This window comes from Engystomops pustulosus, chromosome 5 (genome assembly GCF_040894005.1).
Source record: "Engystomops pustulosus chromosome 5, aEngPut4.maternal, whole genome shotgun sequence".
Classification (NCBI taxonomy): domain Eukaryota; kingdom Metazoa; phylum Chordata; class Amphibia; order Anura; family Leptodactylidae; genus Engystomops; species Engystomops pustulosus.
In genome coordinates this window covers 28,518,383-28,541,374 of record NC_092415.1, presented here as the reverse complement: position 1 = coordinate 28,541,374, position 22,992 = coordinate 28,518,383, and the positions used below count along the sequence as shown (strand labels likewise).

The following is a 22,992-nucleotide window of genomic DNA, read 5'->3' as shown; positions in this document are numbered from 1 at the left end:
ATCTCCGGTGTAGTCTGTTTATTTTTCGAAAGCAAACATCATATTACAATGTGAGAAGAACCATAAAGCCTTGTGGTGGACACCGGCCTAATTGCAGCCTTCATCTGTCATCTCTCGGGCTAATATCAATAGAAAACACACACAATACTAATGATTAGTCTATTGAAGCAGTTAAAGTTGGAGCTCATGAAACGATATGACATTTTACACACAAATATTGATACAAGATTTATCTTCTGTCAACTGAGGAACGTTGGCTTAAATCACATTTATAAAAGCCTAATTGCGAGCCAGGGATGAATAACGACTCCATCAAACACATCGACGGCCAAAAATAAATCCTCACATTTTAATGACATGAATGGTTCAGAGTTTGAAACATAAACAGGATTTTTAGAATTTCATTGTGTTTAAGTGTCAGCCATGAAAACAGACTTTCACACCAACTAGACTCAGACTAGACGAGAGGCTGAAAGGGACAATCGAGTCTCTAAAAAGAAGACGACCTAGAAGTGTAAACTGCAGCTAGGACCGAGAAAATATCCGAAGTCTCTCAGAAAATAACAACCATCTCTTGTGTAGCCACGCAAAGACCTAGGGCACCTCTTGGTAAGGTCTCATGCACATGAACGTGCCCATAGGTTCATGAACCATGAGGCAGCGCACCTCACAGTACTTGAAGACTGCCTGCAAGTTGTAGGACAGGGCGGGTTGTAATCCTGAATGTCTTTGCAATGGGCGATGTCCCATCATATGAACATTGATGGGAGAATGCAGGTTTGTGTGCATGAGGCCTACAACTTACTCTAGACATCGCCATTGTTGGCAGGTGAACAATGATACATAATAAATGAAACAATGACATCTTGGAAGACCCAGTGAATGGACTAATAGACCCCAGCTCAAAGTATAAAAGGGCTGGACATCCCGTACTTAATTCTTTACTGATCCCCACCACACAAGAAAACTGCCTTTCCCCATTTTTTTTGTTACCCTTTCCTTCAGGATAGAACAGACACAGGAAGTCCAGTGCAGAAGGAACCAGGAACCAGTATTGGGATGGTGGTAAGTCACGCCATGAACAAGTAGGAGCCACCTCTTAATCTGTATACAAGATCTGATACATTTTGGCATGGAGGAATACTTGTTCCGTGGGGGTTGTCCTGCAGCATATTTGACCAGTTTAACACTTTGTACAGCACATTGAAAACATAATGGGGGGGGGATTTTCTTTTTCTGATGCACCATTAAATTATACCCCTTCTTTCATGTCAGATATATAAAGAGGCTCAAGCCTCCTGATATATACGGTTGCCTGTGTGCAACGTGGAAGTTCTACACCACATTTTGCCATCGTGGAATTGTGCTATAGAGTGTGCCAGATCCTAGCAGGGGCCACATCACGCCCCTCCACACCCACTTGGCATATAGTTGCAATTCTTGGTTGTGCACCAGAAAACTGGCGGGCGAGCCTGGATAAATCTTCCCCAATGGAATTTAGAAATTTGGGTCAGAAAAAAAAATTAAAGGCCTAATAAGAAAAGATCCAACACAGATAAAGACAGGATGATAAATGTTGACACCTTCCCCTTAATGTTTACATCCCAAGACCCCAGTGTTGCGTTGTTAGAACTCTTTCAGCTTGTAAACCATCACTGTATGAGTCAATGCCAATAACGTAGCATTTACTGTGATTCTACAAAAAAAATAGAATCTAAAAAAAAAAAAAAAAAAAAGAAAAATCTTTAAGCACTTGAACTATAAATATGCAGGAAAGTCCTTGATTGTTGGTCTTTTGTAATTTCTCAGTTTATGTGGCAGAGTGACTGTAACATTGTACCCTCAGTGTTCTATATAATTACAGTAAACGGCATTACACATAGAATAGAAATGTTAAAAAACACATGAAAACACATGTATATAGAAATGCTCTTGAGCTCAAATACATAAAAGAATAACGCAAAAAATCGATATCTGCTCTGCGCATTAATTTCTAATTAAACCAGGTTAAATATTTAACCCTTTCTTTAGGTTAATGAAGAAGTAATAAAAATTATCCGTACAACTAAATAATCAGAGAAACTGAAAATGACTCATTTCATACCATAAAAAAAGTGTACGAAGACTATACAATATGGAGGGGGTCACAGTTATAACTGAAGGCCATGACCATCTATGTCATTAGGATAATTCTACATTTGAGTGGTGAACACTGTGGTCACTGTCTCTCTAGTGTAAGAAGAGATGGGCAACTTTCATATGCAAAATATGTGTTTACATATGCTAATAGCCTAAAGCTCCAGCTACTATATTCCTTCATTCATTCTCAAACCCACTGATATGCAGATTGTAGTTTTCCCCTAGGTATATCCAGCACAATTGTGGCATTTCACTGGCATAACTTACCTCTATATAGTCCCTGTACGGATTTCCACCTCTTCTGTGCGTTAGACCACACGTGGTTTTGGCTCACAATAACAGAAGGAAATAAGTGATGACCTAACAGAGATGTGAACTGGTCCTTACCTGTTAATGGAGAATGGCGTTATTGATCTGATTAAAGAGGCCACGGCCCCAACTTTGGCAGCCTCCGAGGCTCCTCGACCCCGATACTGCACAGTCTCCCCATAACTGATGAACTTCTGGTTGTAGACAACAATCTTCCCCTTGGCCTCCGCTGCTCTCCTATGAAGTTCATCAAAGGAAGACACCACGATCACCTCTGCAGTTATCCCTGTAGAATAAAAACATGTGCATGGGGTCAGGAGAGTTTATTTAGCTGGTATCTGACTTCAGTACTGTAGCACATAAAGCACATACCTCCTATGCAATTTTGTTGGAGGTAGAGATGAGGGGATCCAAACTTTAGGTTTGGCATCCTCCTATCGGCAGCTCTGCCTAACCCAGACCCAACAATCAGGCAGGTTTACACCTCTAGCAACTAAAAATTGCTGTGATTGGATATGCCTTGTTGATAGGGGCATATTAATCGACATGTCCAGGTTAGTTAGAGCCACCGAACGGAGGACAACATATCTAATGGTCAGGCCAGCTTCGGGGCACCATCTTTAGTGGTTACGTAATACAATATGCAAAATAATGCAATAACGAAAAATATTATTTTATCAGTCAATGAGAACATAATGGGGGTCATTTACTAAGGGCCCGATTCGCGTTTTCCCGACGTGTTACCCGAATATTTCCGATTTGCGCCGCTTGTACATGAATTGCCCCGGGTTTTTGGCGCACGCGATCGGATTGTGGCGCATCGGGGCCGGCATGCGCGCGACAGAAATCGGGGGGGCGTGGCCGAACGAAAACCCGACGTATTCGGAAAAACCGCCGCATTTAAAAACCGAAATGTGTCGCTTGGGAAGCGCTCACCTTCACCTGCTATGGGATGGTGCATTCCGGGGCGTTAAGATTATTTTCGGCGCAGCAGCGCCACCTGGTGGAAGGCGGAGGAACTACCTTCTTAAATCCCAGCCGGACCCGAATCCTGTGCAGAGAACGCGCCGCTGGATCGCGACTGGACCGGGTAAGTAAATGTGCCCCAATCTCTCAAATCTCCACCAAATCTTTCAATAACCCATTAAGAACCTGCCAACACCAAACCGTTACTACAAGTCAAGTTGGCGGTGTGTACTGATCACGAGTGTTAGACGTATAATCTCCTCAAGGCTTCATTCACAGGACTGCACATGGCAATAGGCGCACAAACCAAAATAAATAGGGGTATTTATCATAGTGTCTACTATTTTCAAGGTGCACATGAACAACTAATATGTTAAAAAGAGGCATGATGGGTGACAAATGTGTTCTCCTCGCTTTTTCCCCACTAATATTTTGGGCTGCGACTTTTCTCCACTAAATTGTCGCTAGGTTAATGACAGTTTTAAAAAGTCTTATGTTTTGTCCCCCCAAAATGTCCCTATATGAGGCTTTGAGTGACAATAAACCATAATTATGTGCATGCTTTAATGCATCAGCACAAGTGAACTTGTTTGTTTGCTACCTGTCTGATTGATCATTTATTGTTTTTGTATTTTGGGTCTATTGCCATTAAACGAATTATCGTAAAAACATTCTCCCCTTAAAGGGGTTGTCCGACTGTTATAAATGTGTAGCAGCCGGCTAAGGAGCGCTTTTTTCAAATATCTTTACTCACCACCTCCGGCGCTCCAGGTGTCCATTGCCGCGGCCCAGTTCGTTTTCAGGGGTACGGAAGCTCCACTCCGGCAACTTCTGGGTGGCCTTGCACGCCCACCCGTCTCCTGTCCCAGCACCTGATACAGCTATGTATCACGGGTGAGCGCGCCAGGCTGCCCAGAAGTCGTCAGAATGAAGTTCCGACGGACTGGGGTGCAGAAGACTGGTAGTGCCGGAGGAGGCGAGTAAAGAAATTTTTTTTTCTAAAAAGCCCTCTGCAGCCCGGCTGCTAAAATTTTATAAGAATCAGACAACCCATTTAACCTTTATTTGTTTTCGCAATTCCATTTTTCCCACCTATAAAATCTATAACTTTTTTATTTTATGTGAGGGTTTGCTTTCTGTATAACAAATGTACTTTGTATCGACGGTATTTTTACTCCATGCCGTGTACTGGGAAGCCGTAGAAAAATTCCAAATTGGTGCATTTTTTTGTGGACTTCACTGTGCACTTCAAATGACATGTCTCCTTTATTCTTACGATCACCGGGATACCAAATTTATATAGGTTTTTTTTGTGTTTTAATACATTCTAAAAAATTTTAACGAAAAAAAGAATTGCTAATAACTTTTTCATATTTGATGGGACAGAGCTGGGTAAGGAGTCATTTTTTGGAATGTTGAGCTGATGTTGGAGCCAGCAAAACACCCGGTTTGTATGGAGAGGGCTCATTCCTATGCCCTTAAATAAGGCAGCTCCCTCTACACCAATGTTAGACTTTCAAGAAGCCTAGCGACTTCGGATAAAAGCCAAACTATTTAATGCTTTTTTAATACAAAATTGACTGCCAACAGCATGGTCTACACTTGGAAATCTATTCCTGATGGAATGGAATTACTAGTTTGGGTATTATCCAATTTCATGTCAATAGGCTTTTTGAAAGTTAGACATTGATGTACACGGAGATGCCTTATTCATGGTAGCACTGGAGGCATACATAGTTTTCCTTTATCCAACTTGAAAAACTTATTTTCATATTGTTTCTAGATTTCTATAATTAGCCAGAATTTATGAGAGATACAATAGGGTAGAATAATCTTTGCTACCGGTTATAAGAAATAATAAATGATATGATTACACATTAAAACATCACCACCACTCACTGTACCGTCACATAGAGAGAAAAATAATCAAATTATTATAATCATCTGCAAGACTAATATGAAATTATTGTATTCATACTGAAGTGATTGTATCAAGCACACAAATAAGGACACTGAGTTTAAAGGACACTTCTACACGGGATACGCTTAGGAGCTCACTTGAATTTTCTACCATTTCCTCTTTATTAGATTCTTACTTTATTATTTATCTCTAATAAATCCATCATCATCCACCATTATCTTTTAGATAAAAAGCTACTGTAGATTCTGAAACCCAGTTAAATGTCTTGATTAGGGATGAGTGGACCTGCAAAATTCTGGTCTGACACCACCACCCCTTCAGTAACACCCAAGTGATAAATGTTAAGATGCCATTGGTGGCATTTAAATTGGTGACGATGTTGCAAAGCCATTTTGGGGAGGAATGGCGCTCCCCAATGATCTCATGGGAAACGCAGTTCCTCCCGAAAATGGGTCAGCCGGTCAAGTTAACATGCATCTTTTAAACAAAAATATTGAAAGATAAAACATGGGGTCAGGTGGTAGAATACAGCAAAAAAAAAAAAAAAAAAACAAGATAAAAAAAAGTAGCCACCTTTACCTTGGTTCCACAGTTACATCCTTGGGACTACCGTACCGTCGAAGCCTAAGCCAATCACTCACCCTGGTTTTTTAAATGTTATAAATTATAAATTAGTTAATATATATATATTTTTTTTTTTATTTTACTTTTTAGTTAGAGCAACTTCTCGATGTATCATAGAGGAGGATAATTACTCCCTAGAAGAGAACTCTACCCAAAACAAGCCATGAGAAGGTTGGAGTCAGATCAGGGAGAGTGTTGAAAGACTCATTTACTATAATACAGTGATGGCGAACCTTTTAGCGACTGAGTACCCAAACTGCAACCCCAAACCCTTACATTCCCAAATAGTAAGTCACTTTAAAATATAATTGAAAGCAGCATCTTTGCTTCCAAGTTGCTTGGAACTGCAGGAAGATTCTTTGAGTCCTGTCTGGTGTGCTGGGGCGATGGCCCGGGTGCCCACAGAAAGGGCTCTGAGTGCCGGCTCTGGCACCCGTGCCATAGGTTCGCCACCACTGCTATAGTAGGTCATAGAACCATCCTCAACATTGGTCACATATGCATTTTTGCATAGATCATAGTAAAATTTATAGATTAGGTAGGGAAGTATGAGAAGAAGCTACAGACTACTACTGACCACGATAGATGCCATTTTTTTTCGTAAGAAGATCCATTTCCTCCAATTTTCTAACCATGATTAGATGTGTCTGCAGTGCATTTCTAGTCCATCACATACATTTACTTCATCTGTTATATGGTAGACATTTTTGTCAATCAAGGCTCTCAACCCTCATGGCTGAAATGAGGTCCTGTAATAATTAACCCTGTCCATCACCGTATGTACAGCAATGATGGAGGGGGTCAGATGTCCATATTACATGTCAGGGACTGTATGTGAATAAAAGTACAGCTAATAACTCATATAATGTATAATAAGACAGCTGCACACAGGCACAAGATGTCTTCCATTGTGTGTTCTGTTGTATCTACGCTACTTTATATGTCATGTGTATCCATAGGTTTATTATAAACTAATTAAAAAGAAGAATACGTACATTTTTTGCACACAAGAAACAATGACAAAAAAACAACAATACAGAAAAAGTGGAAGCTGCACCCGACAGAAAAATCAGATTAAAGGAAATCTAACCTCAAAATCAAGTATATTACACCAGGGACAATACTCATAGATCCAGGCACTGTGACTATGGTAATCTACTTAGATTTGTTATCCATGGCCTCCTCCCTTTGATATAAATTTTTTAAAGTGATGCTAATTAGCCTGAATTGCTCTGTGGGAGTTACCAGAGCCCCTCTGTGCTGTGGCTTCACAGACTGATAGGCTGTCTCACTCTATCCCTCTGCTCTTGGTTACCAATCCCATTCTCACTGCAAGTGGGACACAACTTTGAAGTGAAACAGAATTTATTGGATATAAAAAGAAATATTTATAATAAACTAAAAAGTGGGGTGTGCAATATTATTCAGCCCCTTTACTTTCAGTGCAGCAAACTCACTCCAGAAGTGCAGTGAGGATCTAATCCACCTGTGTGTAATCCGGTCTCTGTATAAATCCACCTGCTCTGTGATAGTCTCAGGGTTCAGTTTAAAGCGCAGAAAGCATTGTGAAGACAAAGGAACACACCTGAAAAGTTCAAGGGGGCCAAATACTTTAACAATGCACTGTTTATGGTGGTCAGTGTTATTGCCCTCTTTGTATCACATAGGAATAAGAAGTATTGTCTTCTTTTCAATATATGATTGTTAGGAGCGCAGTCACCTTTCAATATTGGGTGGTCGGCAGTACAGCTCTATTTTCAGAATAATGCAGTCAGTATTACAAATACCTTAGCTGTATGTGTAAGTCAGTAGTAAAGTCAATGGAAGTGGAAGTGGAAATAAGTATATCATAAATAAAATAAATGGGAATGTGGGAATAAAATGTACCGTCTCTGATCCGTGTCCCATTTCTGGTTGTTAGAGGTATTTTGTGCTACACTACATGATAAAATATGCAAAGTTTTCCAGGATGGCATAGGTAAACCTCTCCTCTTTTAGCTACCTTATAAGGCAGCTCCCTTGAGATTAAGCATGACCTTCAGGAAGCCTTAAAACATGATGCGGGATTAAACCAAACCAGTAAATCTATTCCAGAAGGCACAGACTCTCAACTGTAGATAGCACTGTTTCGACCTGGTTGGCTCTCTGCCTTACAAGGTAGCTAAAAGAGGTGTGGTTTTCCTTATCCCATCCTGAAAAACTTAGCATATTTTCCCAGAATCCCCTAGTGGAGCATCTATGCCTATAAGATTCTACACGCCTACATGGCGGCCTTAATTGGGGAATTCTTACTTCCCAACCCCAACACATAGTAAGCAGTCATGGGTAAGTTAAGGTAGTCATATGGGTAATGTTTATAGCCAAGGGGTGTGCTTCTATTTATTATATTATACTATTACTATTATCATTACAAAAAGAGCCCATTTACCATACAAGTGGTAGCAGATATTTAAGCAACTGCAATCCTAAAGTATGGTAAAAGAAGGGACCACTAGAAGAAAGCTCGGGACGACATATATATTATGGTCTGCAAGGGTTAAAGTAGGAAGATCACATTTAGTACAATAAGCTTCAAAGACCATAACAAATAATTTGATTTCCAGTAAAAGTGTCGTATAAAAGGCGCAACTATCCGCCAAGAGGCCGTATAGGGAATATGGGCTTAAATTACGCGCTCATTTTTCTTTTTTTACATAATTTGAGGCCTTTCCTGGTGCTTTTTGTTCTGTAAAGCGGCGGCCGCCCTTGGAGAGATAACACGAGAGCCTCTCCGTTGATTACATTCAGGAGTCAGACTGGGAAATGCATCTCTGTTTCAATTTCTCACCTGTTATACAAGCCGCATAGTTCTGCCGCCGGGTCTCCAGTGAGATTTACGCCTGCTAGTTTCTATTTACAGTTCCTAGTGATTTATGTTATAAGATCTGTCAGCCGGAGCTGTCGTGATTTGGCTGGTTTGTTACATGGAAATATGGTTTCTGGAGGGGCTGTGACTTTACTATGTTAATTTAATGCATGAAAGTGCAAAAAAAAATAAAATAAAATAAAAAACTCTACATTTGTCTAAAGTGTGTGAGAGTCCTGAGCTCCCAGTGTGATCAGTTCTGTACAGAAAGAGAAAAATAAGGGAAAAAAGACAATTATGTTATAAAGTTACCAAACTATAAACTAGGAGAAAAATGACTTTTGTATAATTAAATTATTCTTCTCTTAAAGGAAATCTACCATAAAAATCCATCATGACAAACCAGGGACACTTACTCATAGATCCAGGCACCGGGACTGTGATAATCTTCTTATATTTGCTGTCCATGGCCTCCTTCCTTCTATAATAAACTTTGAAAGTTATGCTAATTATGTGGAGGGGCATTACCAGAGCCCATCTTTGCTGTAGCTTCATAGGCTGTTTCCCTGTGTAGGAGCACTCATCCTTCCCACTGTGATTGTAGCAGGCAGAGGGGGGATGTGCTGAGGGAGCAGGGGGAGACAGTTTAACAGCCTGTAAAACTACAGCATGGAGCTCTGGTAAAACCCACAGGGGCCTTCAGGCTAATTAGAACTATTTTTAAAGTTGATTTTAGAAGGAATGTAGCCATGGATAACAAACTAACTATTTCTGCGCATTATATGATATAGATTCACAATTTTCTAGAAGTTTCCCCCTTTGTAGGCTAATTTTCAATCGTCCATAAGGTAGAGAAGGACCAAGATTCCACCACTCAACTCCAGCTCACAATGGCCCCTCCAGTATCCATAGAAATTCCATGTAATCAGCATAAAGTGAAACTAATTTTATTAGAAGGGGGTGAGAAGAGCCAAGTAATTGGAGAAAGAAAAAAATTAAAACGTTTCTTATACTCCTACTTATACATGGCTTTTTTCATACTTAATCTTTGTCCCAGCTGAAATAAATCCTTACGTTTGGTCATTGCAACCTAGGTCTAAAATTCTGTAAATTTACAGCATCCAGAGAGCCTCCCCAGAGGTCTGTTTGTAACTAGGGGTCATATGTAAGTCAGATGTTCTTATGGAGTGCCTGTATATTTAAAGGAGTCTAATACTAAATTTGGGATTTATCAGAGAGTCTCAACACAATGTTGTGTTTTATTTTTATGCAAATGAGCTTTACAGTGCTAAAACATCTTCCAAAAGATTGGATGATCAAAAGGTGTCCTGTTCTTGTTATCTTTTTATTTGTGTCGGAACCCAGAAGAAAGGGTTCAAATTCCGTGCAGTGCAACCACAGTTAATAAGAAACTGCTATCCATCAATGAGTGTCTACAATTCCCTAACAAGATACTTAAGATGCAATTGTGCAGATAATGGTAAACTTTTTGAATATATTATACTAAAGAAAATTGTCCACCCACCCCCCTTTCTTCCTTCTTTAAAGGGAACCTGTCACCAGGAGACCCCTTTTTAGCCTCCCCATGTCCCCATAGAGCAATGCACATACACTGCTAAACATTTTATGAATTAAAAATTGGTTTTACAGAACAAAAAATAACTTACATATTACCTTTGAATGACATGTGCTGTGTGACTAGTCTAGTTGCCCCCTGGGCGGGGCTGAAGAGTAGTCCCTCCCTCCCACACACACTCGGGGAAACCGCTCCCCTGTGTGTGTTTTTCAAAAGAATAATCCCACCCCTCAACCGCCCTTCTCCGTAATTTTTACGCCCCCTGGCTCGCCCCCCGCAGATGTCACCTACCCACATCTCGCCCGCTGTTCAGAACTCTTGCCGACCGCATCAGTATCGTGCCTGCGCGGTCAGCATCTCTCGTACCATGCGGGCAGGATTATTCTATTGAAAATCACACTCGGAGGAGCGGTTTCCCGAGGGTAAACTACTCCTCCTCAGCCCAACCCAGGGGGCGACTCGACTAGTCACACAGCACATGTCATTCAAAGTTAATAAATAAGTTATCTTTTGTTCTGTAAAACTGATTTTTCATACAAAAAATGTTTAGCAGTGTATGTGCAATGCTCTATGGGAAGGGGGGGGGGGGCTAAAAAGGTTCCCTTTAAGTAGTGTATAAATAATCTCTCCAATACTGATAGATAAGGAGAAGCTAATAAAGTGTCTAATGACTTGACTCTTTAAGACAGTCCATGAGTAGAAATATCTCCCTACAGGAAATATTCTCTAGGTATAGAAAGTTTAGCCTCATGTCCTCATCTATGTATGGACTTGAGAGAGTTGAAAAAATATATATATTACAAAGTCTACTATTATCACCTAAATAAAATATATTGATTCAAAGGTTTTAGGGATGCAACCCCACAATTGCGCCTCTTAAAAACTTTAATTTTTTTTTTTTCATTTACGACCCCGATGCAGGACAAGGTCAGGGTCTTCACTAAGATAAAGTTTGATGGAGTGATTTTTTTTTTCTAAAGTGGGAATACTGTAACTTTCTGTTCTATGAAAATAAATTGAATCAGGAATCGTGTACATGTAACATATGACATAAATAGGTCACTTCCAGATAAAAATACAGATGAAGCACTAAGCTCTCCTTAGGATTTTAAGCTAGTGCCAAATCTGTCTAACTTTTCAAATATTAAACTCAATTAGCACATTCAGATAACACAAACTTGATCAGGTAAGTTATAGAGTAAGGATAGAACAGTATTCAAAAACTCGATCTGGTAAGTTATAAAGCATGCAACAATACCCTAAAACTAAAATAGTAAAGACCCAAAAACTTGATCAGTATGGAATAGTATCCAAAAAGAGATATAGATTTACTGTAACTTACCAGATTAATTTTTGGGGGTATTTACTATATATGTTTTTGGATACTGTTCCACATTTACTCTATAACTCACCAGATTGATTTTTTGGGTTAGTGTGGAACAGTATCCAAAAATAGATATAGTAAATACCCCCCAAAAAAATGTAATTATAGAGTAAATTATAGAGTATTTTCTATATATGTTTTTGGATAATGTTCCATACTTACTCTACAATTGACCAGATCAAGTTTTTGGGTCTTTACTATTTTAGTATTAGAATATTGTTCCTCACTTCTAACTTACTTGATCGAGTTTTTAGATTTTTACTCATTTGAAATTTTGGAATTTTAGATTTTTCCATACTTACTCCCCCCAAAAAATCGATCTGGTAAGTTACAGAGTAAGTGTGAAACAGTATCCAAAATTGAAAATAGTAAAAACCCAGAAACTTGATCAGGTAGAATAGAATAAGTGTGGAAAAATTGTAAACACCGCAAAATTTGATGTGGTATGTTGTAGAGTAAGTATGGAACAGAATCCTTAAATAGTAAAGTATCCAAAAACTAAAATATTAAAGACCCTAAAACACAATCAGCTAAGTTACAGTAAATATGGAACAGTATCAAAAAAGATATATAGTACAGACCCAAAAATTTGTTCTGGTAAATTGTAGAGTAAGTATGGAACAAAAAAATCCTAAAATAGTAAAGACCCATGAACTCAGTCAGTTAGTGTAAGTTTGCAAAAGTATTCAAAACCTAAAACAATAAAGACCTAGAAATGTAAGAATAAAACAGTAAACCTAAAAAAAGCCCAAAATATGTACAAAGAATTAGCAATTGTTATCTTGTGAAAATGGACTTAAAATGCAGTCAAAAGTGTAAATACAAATATTAGGAGCTTAGTTCACGAGCCATCAAGAGATCCACAATATACTTATCAGTTACGATTATCATTTGTCAAAATATTTTTAAGTGTTTTTTTGCGCTTCTTTAATTTTTATTAAACTTTTTTTTTTTAAACTTAGTTTATTCCTTGTAGTGGCTTTGACTATATAAACTTCTATTAATCTATTAATGCAATTTGCCTGTTAGCATAAAGCTGACAGGAATTCTGTTAGGATAATATAGGTTTAGGGAGATGACAGATCTGCAGATGATTGTTTGAACTCTGGGTACAATTGCAAATGATCACCAACCTCCCCATCACGTCAAAGGGGGGCAGTGGTAAGTCGAGGTAACCTGTTTTCTCTGTCTAACTGTTCCTTGAAAAGTGCTCAATGTGAGGAGCCGACGCATTACACTTCCTGGGCAAAAAAAGAAACTTTTTGAATCTTTTTAACCATTGGTGTGCTGTCCATTTCTTGTAATAATTTCTTAAAGTGTTTCTGACTTGAACTTTGGGCTCAGAGAAAGTTCATCTCAAAATGGGTCCTTGGTCCATGACTCTCAAATACAATATACAGTTCTGAGTTTTGAATAATTTGAAACAGAATTGCTCTGAAATTACTTGCTGCATCATACAACGAAAGCAGCTGCAAAATCTCTGCTCAATTAAGATTGAATAGCTGTTGTATGAAATATATGAGCAATTTCCTACAGAGGAAAATTGGAAAATTGTAGCTGCAAAATAACTCGCCTACTCCCAACATGTTAGATGTAAACAACCTTCCTTCAATTACATATAATTACAAAATTTAAAAACATCCCATAAATTAAATAATGCTGATGCGCTGCTCTACCTACACAACGTGGAATTTGGTGGAAAATACGGGCATGTCCCAAAAGGATCCTTGTTCCAAAACTATTGTTTGTCTTTTTTTTTAAAAATCTATAAAAAAGCAAAAATTCCATTTTAGAGAAATGTTTTTACAAAATTTACTTGCAAGGACTGGACATGGCAGAGGGAGCAACACACAGAGCCATTTGAAATATTTTCCCTTAATGTAATACTTTTCAGAGGATGTTTTTTCTTCGGCTGGAATCAATAAGAGAATAATAAAACTATGTGCCGCCATTATGTACAATAGTATAGTAGGATCAAATATCGGGGCAGCAACTCGTGTGCCCTACTAAGTCCTTGGACAACTCATAGGTGCTTTGGAACTCTCACAGATTCATAATCCTAATTTACAAAGTCATTAAGATTAGAAGAAAGTCACTTTTCAAGCATGGTCACGTTTCACCTAAGTCAGTGGTGGCAAACCTATGGCACGGGTGCCAGAGGTGGCACTCGGAGCCCTCTCTGTGGGCACTAGGCCATCACCCTAGAACAGAGTCATAAGACAGGATTCAAAGAATCTTTCTGCAGTCAATAAGCAGTGAAAGGGGTTTTCCCGTAGTGGCAGGTGTGGCCCTCTCTCTCTGTCCGCTTTATAGAGATGAATGGAGCAGCCAGTGCATGGGCGACCGGCTGCTCCATTCATCTCCGGGTGAAACAGGGGTACATCGGACTCTCGTGTTCCTTGGGGTCCCATCACAGAGACCCCCACAGATCAACAAGTTAGGCCCTGTCTTGTGGATAGGGCCTAAATTGCTATGACAGGAGAACCCCTCTAAGAGATGCTGCTCTCAGTGCCATTGTAAAGCAACATATACTTGGCTGCTGGAGGCTGCAGGAAATGTGAGAAGGTGTGGACAGGGTTGATTATCTTTGGAGGTCCTTCTGCTGGAACCACAATTCTTCCTGTACAGAGGTACCCTGAAGAGACACTGCAATGGTAGTCTGAATTTGCCCTCTTCCTTTCAATTGTGTTGGTGACCCCAGGATACTGATCAAAAGTTGTGGAAGAACAGGAAGCTGCTTAAATTGCTGTGTTGGCACTTTGCAACAAATAAATGGGTTTCAGTTGAAGTTTCGGCACTCAGGCTCAAAAAGGTTTGCCATCACTGACCCAAGTTTTAAGAGTTTTTTTGTAATTCTTGACATATTGAAGCTTGTAGCTGTGACTTGAAGATGAGGGGTCCTGTTTTTAGCGTTTTTCCTGGTCTCCTAATTAAAAATAATTGTTTGCTCTGATTACCCCTTGGTAGTATGAAAAGACTTCTGTGCATGGATATTTTATGACCTACACATATTGGAACTAGAGATGAGCTGACCCAAGATTTGCATTCCACTGTGCAAAACAAACATATTGCCGGATTGGTAGCCGAACAGCCCCTAACAAAAAGCAATTGCTTTGATTGGCCAGAGAGACAAGTCGGGTCCACTCATCTCTAATTAGAAAAATAAAAGTAACAATAATAATGACATGACCGGAAGTAAATTTTTCTTTTTTTTTTTGCTGTGGCTTGTTATCTACTGGGGGGCATGTGCTGTGGCTACCTATCTACTAGGGGACATGTACTGGGGCTACCTATCTACTGGGGGACATGTACTGGGGCTACCTATCTACTGGGGGACATGTGCATATTGTAGGGCTCTTAACATTTTAAAATATGTGAAGTTCATTGCTCTCTCAGCCAAAAAGGTTCCTGACCCCTGCACTACACAATGCTGGTATAAACAGGGGTTAGGAGTCAAAGTATAGCTCCACAAAATTCCATTGGGTGCTCGTTTTTCATGGAAAACATGTAGGCTATTTTATTTAAAAAATAAAATAGCCTACATGTTTTCCATGAAAAACGAGCGCCCAATGGAATTTGTCTGAGCTATACCTTGACTCCTAACCCCCTTGTTTTTCCTTTTATATACCCATTGTGCCCCTCAAGGTAATCCGAGGCAGATCCATGGACTAAGGCTACACAAAAAACGCACGAAAGTGGCTGTGGCTTGAACACAACACATAGAGTGTATCTCTGTTATGTGAAATATAAGAAATACTACACAGTGCTGGTACAATTAGTTTAAAATCTATTGAGGAGTATTTTTTAAAAAATTTCAAGATGGTAATAAGAAGCTGCCTTTGGTCGGGTGCTGGTTGCATCACCTGTGTTATAGAGGCGAGCAATGCTCCGGGATGCGTTTACTGCACATAATTGCCTGCTGTCAGTGGAATAAAGAACAGCGAGCATCGTAGACACCGGAGTGAAGTTATTCTTGGCATGCAGGTAAAATGTGCTGATAGGTTGCAGCTGCCTGAAATGAACACCGGGTTCAATATTCTACCTAAGGAATGTCCCTGTGACAAGATAATTCGGGAGGCTGGATCCATGCCATTGGAAATACAGCCAGAGATCTCAAAATTTCATATTTCATTAGAAACCCAATGTCCCAGCAGACTGGCACTGCAATCTACATTTCATATCACATCTCGGAACAGATGAGAGAGGAATTACTGCGGCGTCTCATTTAGCCCGATTCTCAACTCCGGCACCATACTAAGAAATGTAATGACATGCAATATGTTACTGATTGCTCATCAATGGAGGCAAATAGAGGTTTTTTCGGGCATCATCTCTGTACATAACTGATCATCCTTCTTCAATAGCTGTAAAAAAAAAAAAAAAATTTATAAAAAAAGGAAAAGTACAGAGAGTGACAGAGACCGGCATGGGATTAGAAAGAGCTTGTCACACAAATGAAACCGATTTCTGGAGATACATTTCATATTTCACATTATTCTTGATGGCAGGAAAAAACTGACTCTGTTGCAGAAAGAAATGTGTAAAGAGTCTGTCCCAAAAGTTATATTTATCCCCCATCCACAAGATATAGAATAGGTGTTTGATAGCTGGAGGTCCAACCGCCGGTACCACCAGCAATCACAAGATCTGAAGTCAACACGTTTTGGTGGTGGTGTAAATGCACTTCTTTAGTTCTGAAAAACTTTTTTTTTCCTACTCACCCTTATTCTAAATGAACTTCTGATGAGGTGGATGGAGCTTCAAGATGGTGGTGCAATGATCCAAGAGGAAATCAGAACAAGAAACAAAAATTCTAAATGGGAACAGACTTGTCCATGCCGTATTTATTAGACAATTTTTAGAGATCACATAAAAAAAAAAAAAACACGTAGAAAAAATAAAAAGACCACTTGACCTTAAAGATGGGATCACTGCACGATCTAAAAGTTCCTTGATAACAGTGAGAATGGATGCAAAAAAAAGCGGAGAAAAATGGTGTGTATTAAAAAAATGGTGTAAATGAGCACTTGCTAGCAACTATTGAATATGTATTGCAAACTTTACCCGACACTGAAAGATTTTTTCATGTATGCCCTATCGCTTGGATAGGTGATCATCATCACATGGCATCCTCTCCAATGCTGTTGAGAGTGATAGTTGGGGTGCTCTACTAAGCACTGCTTCTGCTTTATAGCCATGTGATCCTATGTCCAATATATTCATGAACAAATGATTCCGGCTGAGCTGCAACATCAAACACAGCTACTCTGTAACGTTCAGGACTGTACCTGGTAGAGTTGGAAAGACGTCTTCAACAAGTTGGTCAACGGATAGGTGTTAAAAAAATTAAGTCAATTGGGCACAATAACTTACCCTTTCCATGGAGTTCACGTAAAGTGCATTGCCAGATGATAATGCACTGTGCAGAGATTCACTAAGACCGTGCGCCCGATATCCTGCATGTGTCACTTCCCCGCTCAGGTCTGACAGAGTTCACTATCTTTTTAGTGGTGCATGAGTGCTGGGACTTGCGACCCAATTTGAAAGTACGCCTCTAAAATGTGTTGCATGGAAGCCAGCACAGCTCCACCAAAAAAAGGGTCGCGTGCGGCACAATCGCAACCCGCTACTTAAATACCTGTGCAAGCCGATTTAGACCCGATAACGGAGCACAGTCCGAAAAAAGTGCATGCTAGGACCCTTAGTAAATGAGCCCCATTGCCTTAAATCCCCCTGTATACACCACTTACCAAGTTCCTGGCACAGACAAAAGTTTGTATGGTCTTTGTGTCACCATAATCATTCATTATATTCAGAATAAGCGCCACCCTTAAAGAGAACCCGTCATGCAAAATAACCCCCCTAAACTAAATATATTTTCATAAACTGCCATTAGAGAGCATTGCCTCTATCCCTTCATTGTCCCTCTATATGCCTGTAAACCTAAGCAATGAGGTCCTAAAGCTGTATGCAAATGACCTGTGAAATGTCCAATGAAGCATTAGCATATTCAAGCTGTCCACTCTATTCATGAGTGGGAGGCACAGCCACACCCCCAGTGCTTGACTGACAGCCTGTATAATGATGTGAGGCTGTATAATGATGTGCTTCCTGGTGCTGGTGGCCACACCCCCTGCAGCCTGTGTGTGTGTGTGTATAGGAGAGATACAGCAGCTCCAGGCAGCCATGTTATAGCAGAACATGTCAGATTCATGTGTAGCTGATGTCTGTGTCTCTCACCTGTATATTAGGAGGATGCAGCATGTCAGCAGATGCAGCACTCACACTAGCAATGCTTTACTATACATTACACACAGACATGAGCAGGGGGAGGAGAGGGGAGGGGTAACAGGGGTGACATCACTGCCTCTGACCATGTGACCAGCCTCATTTACATCATAAAAAATAGATGATTTTACAATGATTAATGAATGAAATAACTAGATAAAGGCTGGGATGGATCCTTGTGAGCTGCTCCAACAGGTAGTAGTGACAGGACAAGTGACAGACCTGATGACAGGTGTCCTGTCCTTTAACAATGAGATCATGAATGTGCAATGTATTCACACATCATATATTGTGACTACTGATAATGGATACTGGATAACACAAGGTGGACTCACAAATCAGCAAGCTTTTAGAATTTACTTATGCATTTTGCTCCCATCATTTAGAAGCAAATGTTTTAAATAATGTATCTAATACATCATTATGGAACATTAAGGAGAGTAGAATGTAACTCATTTGACTAGGGCTCGGCTTACATTATAATGTCAAATGTAATGTGAAAATGCCTTAAAGGCAAGATATTAACATTATCTGCCAAATGCACAAAAAGCCGCTTAGAGCCTCACATAATGTGTCATACACTTGCTTCCTCCACGGCATTATCATAATAATACACAGCGTTGTCATATTGCAGAATGCAAAAAAAAAAAAAAAAAACTCTTGGAAATATTTATCCGCTATTATAATTGCTGCAATGGATAACATTCATTACTAAAATATCTTGTCATTGTAATAATATAGTAAAAAAAAAGTTCACTTTTTTTATTTTTACAAAGTAACAGAAAATTAAGTATCACAAAATTTCCAACATTAAGAAAAAAACAACAGGAATGGCTTCCCGTACATCAGTGTCCATAAATAATACTGCATTTATGAAAGGGGTGTTCCCACAAAGACAAGATTCTTAAATATACTACAGGCAGTCCCCGGGTTACGTACAGGATAGTTTCTGTAGGTTCGTTCTTAAGTTAAATTTGTATGCAAGTTGGAACTGTATATTTTATTATTGTAACCCCAGAATTTTATTTTGGTCTCTGTGACAATTACATTTTTAAAATGTTGGGTTGTCATAAGAACCAGGATTAACAATAAATCTTCATTACAGACACCTGTGATAACTGTTACAGCTCATCATTATAGCCTGGGGCTAAATTACAGTAAATTACCAATTACCAGATGTCTGTTTGTAAATAGGGGTCTGTAAGTCGGGTGTTGTTAAGTAGGGGACCACCTGTAGAGGATAACAAAATAACACATTTTCACTGTTATAAATCCAACCAATCTCTATCAGTCCTGATGTTTTTATTTTGGTTGTCCCTGGAAATGACCATAAACTCCTAACGATGGTTGGGCAGATTCCTCAGGCATACTACATCTATCTCAAGAACAGGGTTCATGTGATCTCCCGCTCACCCATCCTTTTCCTGGTGACCTCCTTCCCACTCAGCCACTTTAAGGTAAATTGAGAGACTGTTGTCTCAATGGACATCTGGCTAGCAGTCATTTGTGTTGGGCCTTAAAGGGTTATTCTCATCCATAGTATTCATGGCATCATGACATAGTGGGGCTTATTTACTAAGGGTCCCGCAGATTGCACTTTCGTCGGATTTTGGAAATTTTCGGGATTTGCGCCGCTGTGACACGTATTTAGAAGGGGATTGTGTTGCACGCAATCGGATTTTGCCGTATCGGCACCGGCTTTCATGCGACAGAAAACCGGGGGCGGGCCATCGGACGATCCGACTGATTCGAAATGAGCGTGGAATTTAAGATTGAAATTGTGTCGCAAGACAATGCACTTACATGCACCAGGAAGAAGAAGGTGAACTCCGGCGGACCTGAAGCGGCACATGCAGGATGTCGGGTGCATGATCTTAGTGAATCGCGCCGAAGTGCATGATCGATGGACACTCCGTATTTCGGGAACTCCATCGGCCAGGTAAGTAAATGTGCCCCAGTATTTTCATCATAGTATTCATGACATGTCCACAGGATCTTGTATTGATGATATATATTGTGGATATGTAATAAATACTAAAGATGAGGAAATCCCCATAAAAATTAAGAACTAGCTGTAGGCCAAATGTTTAGTCAACCAACGGATATCTCTCATACATAAATACAATCAACCTTGGCCAAAAACATGTGATAAATAGAGAGTGCAGCAGTCAAGCACCTCAGGCAACGGCTTATTAGCAAAGTAGAAGAGGATTGGGCAGTTGGATTCCAACTTACCCAATCCTTATCTCCAGGTCCTCTGGTTTCCTCCCATTCTCCAAAAACATACTGGCAGGTTGATTAGATTGTGAGCCCCATTGGGGAAAGGGTTTGATCTGGCAAACTCTGTGCACCGCTGCGTAATCTAGAATTATTATCATTACTTCCAACATCTGCTGTCTAAGACGAGTCCGGAGGCGTCATACACATTAGATGGTTGGACCTTTTCGAATCAAGAGTAGTACAACAGTTAACCAGAAAATAATCCAAAAACCAAGGAGACAGTGATATCAAAGGACAAGATAAACTACAAAAATCAGAGACAAGTGTAGAGGAACAAGAGTTTATTCAACAGGTAAGGCAAAGTCATCTTCAGACACCAGATGCCGTGACATCCCGATACTACCGAGCAACTAGAGCGGTAGAGCCTCCATCTGATCCAGCAAAGATGAGACCTTAAACTGTAACTGGTGGAAGTGAGTGACCCTCATATAAGCACTTACCGTGCCCATGCGAATACAACAATAATTACGATCCTGCCCGGCTGTGAGAGTTAACATATGCGAGTGTTTGTGTGAGTAGTAACTGGAAAACCATCTGGTAATCTGCTGCCTGTGTAATAGAATTGTTCACTAACACAACAGACTGTGATGATTGAGCAAAGAAACATCATTTGAGTTTTATATTGAAGTCATCGAAGCATTTGTTCATCTTGTAAAAGATCTGCTGCTCTGAAGTGCCAGTAAACAAACTTTGCCAAATCAGATTCTTGCCAAAAAAACAGATGGGATTTTCATTAAAGCACATGGAGATATTTCTGAAAAAAGGCGATAAGCCTTACAGTGGTATACACGGCGAAAACAAGGTACACCGAGTGCACCGTCACCTGAGTGCATGTACAATGGAGCGCAGGACTTGTGCTCCCCCGGATAATGCCGGTACTTTTATAGAGGAATGCTCTGGCACACTTTCAGAAATGCCAGCATATAATTACATTGCGGATCCTTTGTTCTGTCCTAGCCGGCAATATCTGCTGTTATTATGTCTTAGCTCCATCTGGAATCTATTTGCAAAAGTTATTGTATATGAAAATGCCCGTCTATGATGCTATTTAAAGTATAGCGTCACCTTTGATGTGTATTGGCTATAGAGTCAGCAAAAAAAAAACTACTTATTTTTGCAACTTTTTTCAAGTTGCAGTTTTCATTCATTTTTTGGAACTTATTAAAGTGGGATGCATTGCGCTATGTACAAATAAAACAGACAAGTTCTGGAGACCTTCAACAATCAGGTCATCCGTTTAGTTAACGGATTTGCACTTCGGCTTTTAACATTTGCAATGCAAAGGCTGAAATTAGTTACGAGATCACTTTGATTCCACAACAAATACCGCCACCCAAGCTATCCCATTTCAGGAGTTTAGATTGCTCTGGGTGGATGTACCCTGAAAAGGGAAACTGGGCCCCTACTTATTTTATCCTCATGCAGAGCCGTGAGCCTTCATGCATAATAATAATAATAATAATAATCTTTATTTATATAGCGCCATCATATTACGTAGCGCTTTACAAATCATAGGAAACAAATAATGCATCCACAGTAGTTGTTGTGCACTGGCATTAATACTACGGGCCAGTGATTCCCCAGTAGTAGGTGGAATTTTAACAAATGAAGAACAGAAAAGCACAGAAAAGAGAACGGGATGAGGCAATCCCTCCAAAGTACAACAACTTTATGATTTATATCAAACTTCAAAATCATTTTTATACAAAATTGCAAACATTTTAGTTTTATACATTTTCAAGTATACAAATTAGACAAGCAAGCAAAAATGATAAAGTACAAAAAAAGCCATGCAGCCAAAAAGAAGAGAGAAGAGGAGAAAGGGAGCAGAAGCTGTAAGGAAGGGGGTGGAGTAGTTATACCAATATGGTGGCTCCAGTTCTGAAAAAGGAGTCAAGAAGTATTCATTGAGATTAGAAAAGTCTTTGAAAACAAGTTCCTCCAAATGTTGGATGTGATTTACCTCTTTTCTAAACTCAACTATAGAAGAAGAGTGAGAACTCTTCCAATGACGAGGAATAACTGCATGAAAGTACAAAAAGTATACTACAGGGGGCTGGCATGCTATATACTACTGGGGGATGGCTGTATACTACAGGGGGCTGGCAGGCTATATACTAGAGGGGGCTGGCAAGTTATATACTACAGGGGGATGGCAAGCTATATACTACTGGGGGATGGCTGTATACTACAGGGGGCTGGCAGGCTATATACTACAGGAGGCTGGCAGGCTGTATACTACTGGGGGATGGCTGTATACTACAGGGGGCTGGCAGGCTATATACTACAGGGGGCTGGCAAGTTATATACTACAGGGGGATGGCAAGCTATATACTACTGGGGGATGGCTGTATACTACAGGGGGCTGGCAGGCTATATACTACAGGGGGCTGGCAGGCTATATACTACAGGGGGCTGGCAGGCTATATACTACAGGGGGCTGGCAGGCTATATACTACAGGGGGCTGGCAATACACTACAGGGGGCTGGCTGGCAATACACTACAGGGGGCTGGCTGGCAATACACTACAGGGGGCTGGCTGGCAATACACTACAGGGGGCTGGCTGGCAATACACTACAGGGGGCTGGCTGTATACTATAGGGGGCTGGCAGACTATATACTAAAGGGGGCTGGCTGGCGATACATTACAGGGGGCTG

At 40.1% G+C, this 22,992-nt stretch overlaps 1 protein-coding gene across 1 annotated transcript in view; it reads right to left on the bottom strand.

Annotated features, from left to right (window-relative positions):
* The window catches only part of CPQ (carboxypeptidase Q), a 281,871-nt gene that overhangs the window by 187,312 nt on the left and 71,567 nt on the right, over positions 1-22,992 (bottom strand). The window contains exon 3 of the mRNA XM_072151470.1: positions 2,527-2,734. Within this exon, the coding sequence (XP_072007571.1) occupies positions 2,527-2,734 (208 nt within the window). The remainder of the gene's footprint in view (positions 1-2,526; positions 2,735-22,992) is intronic.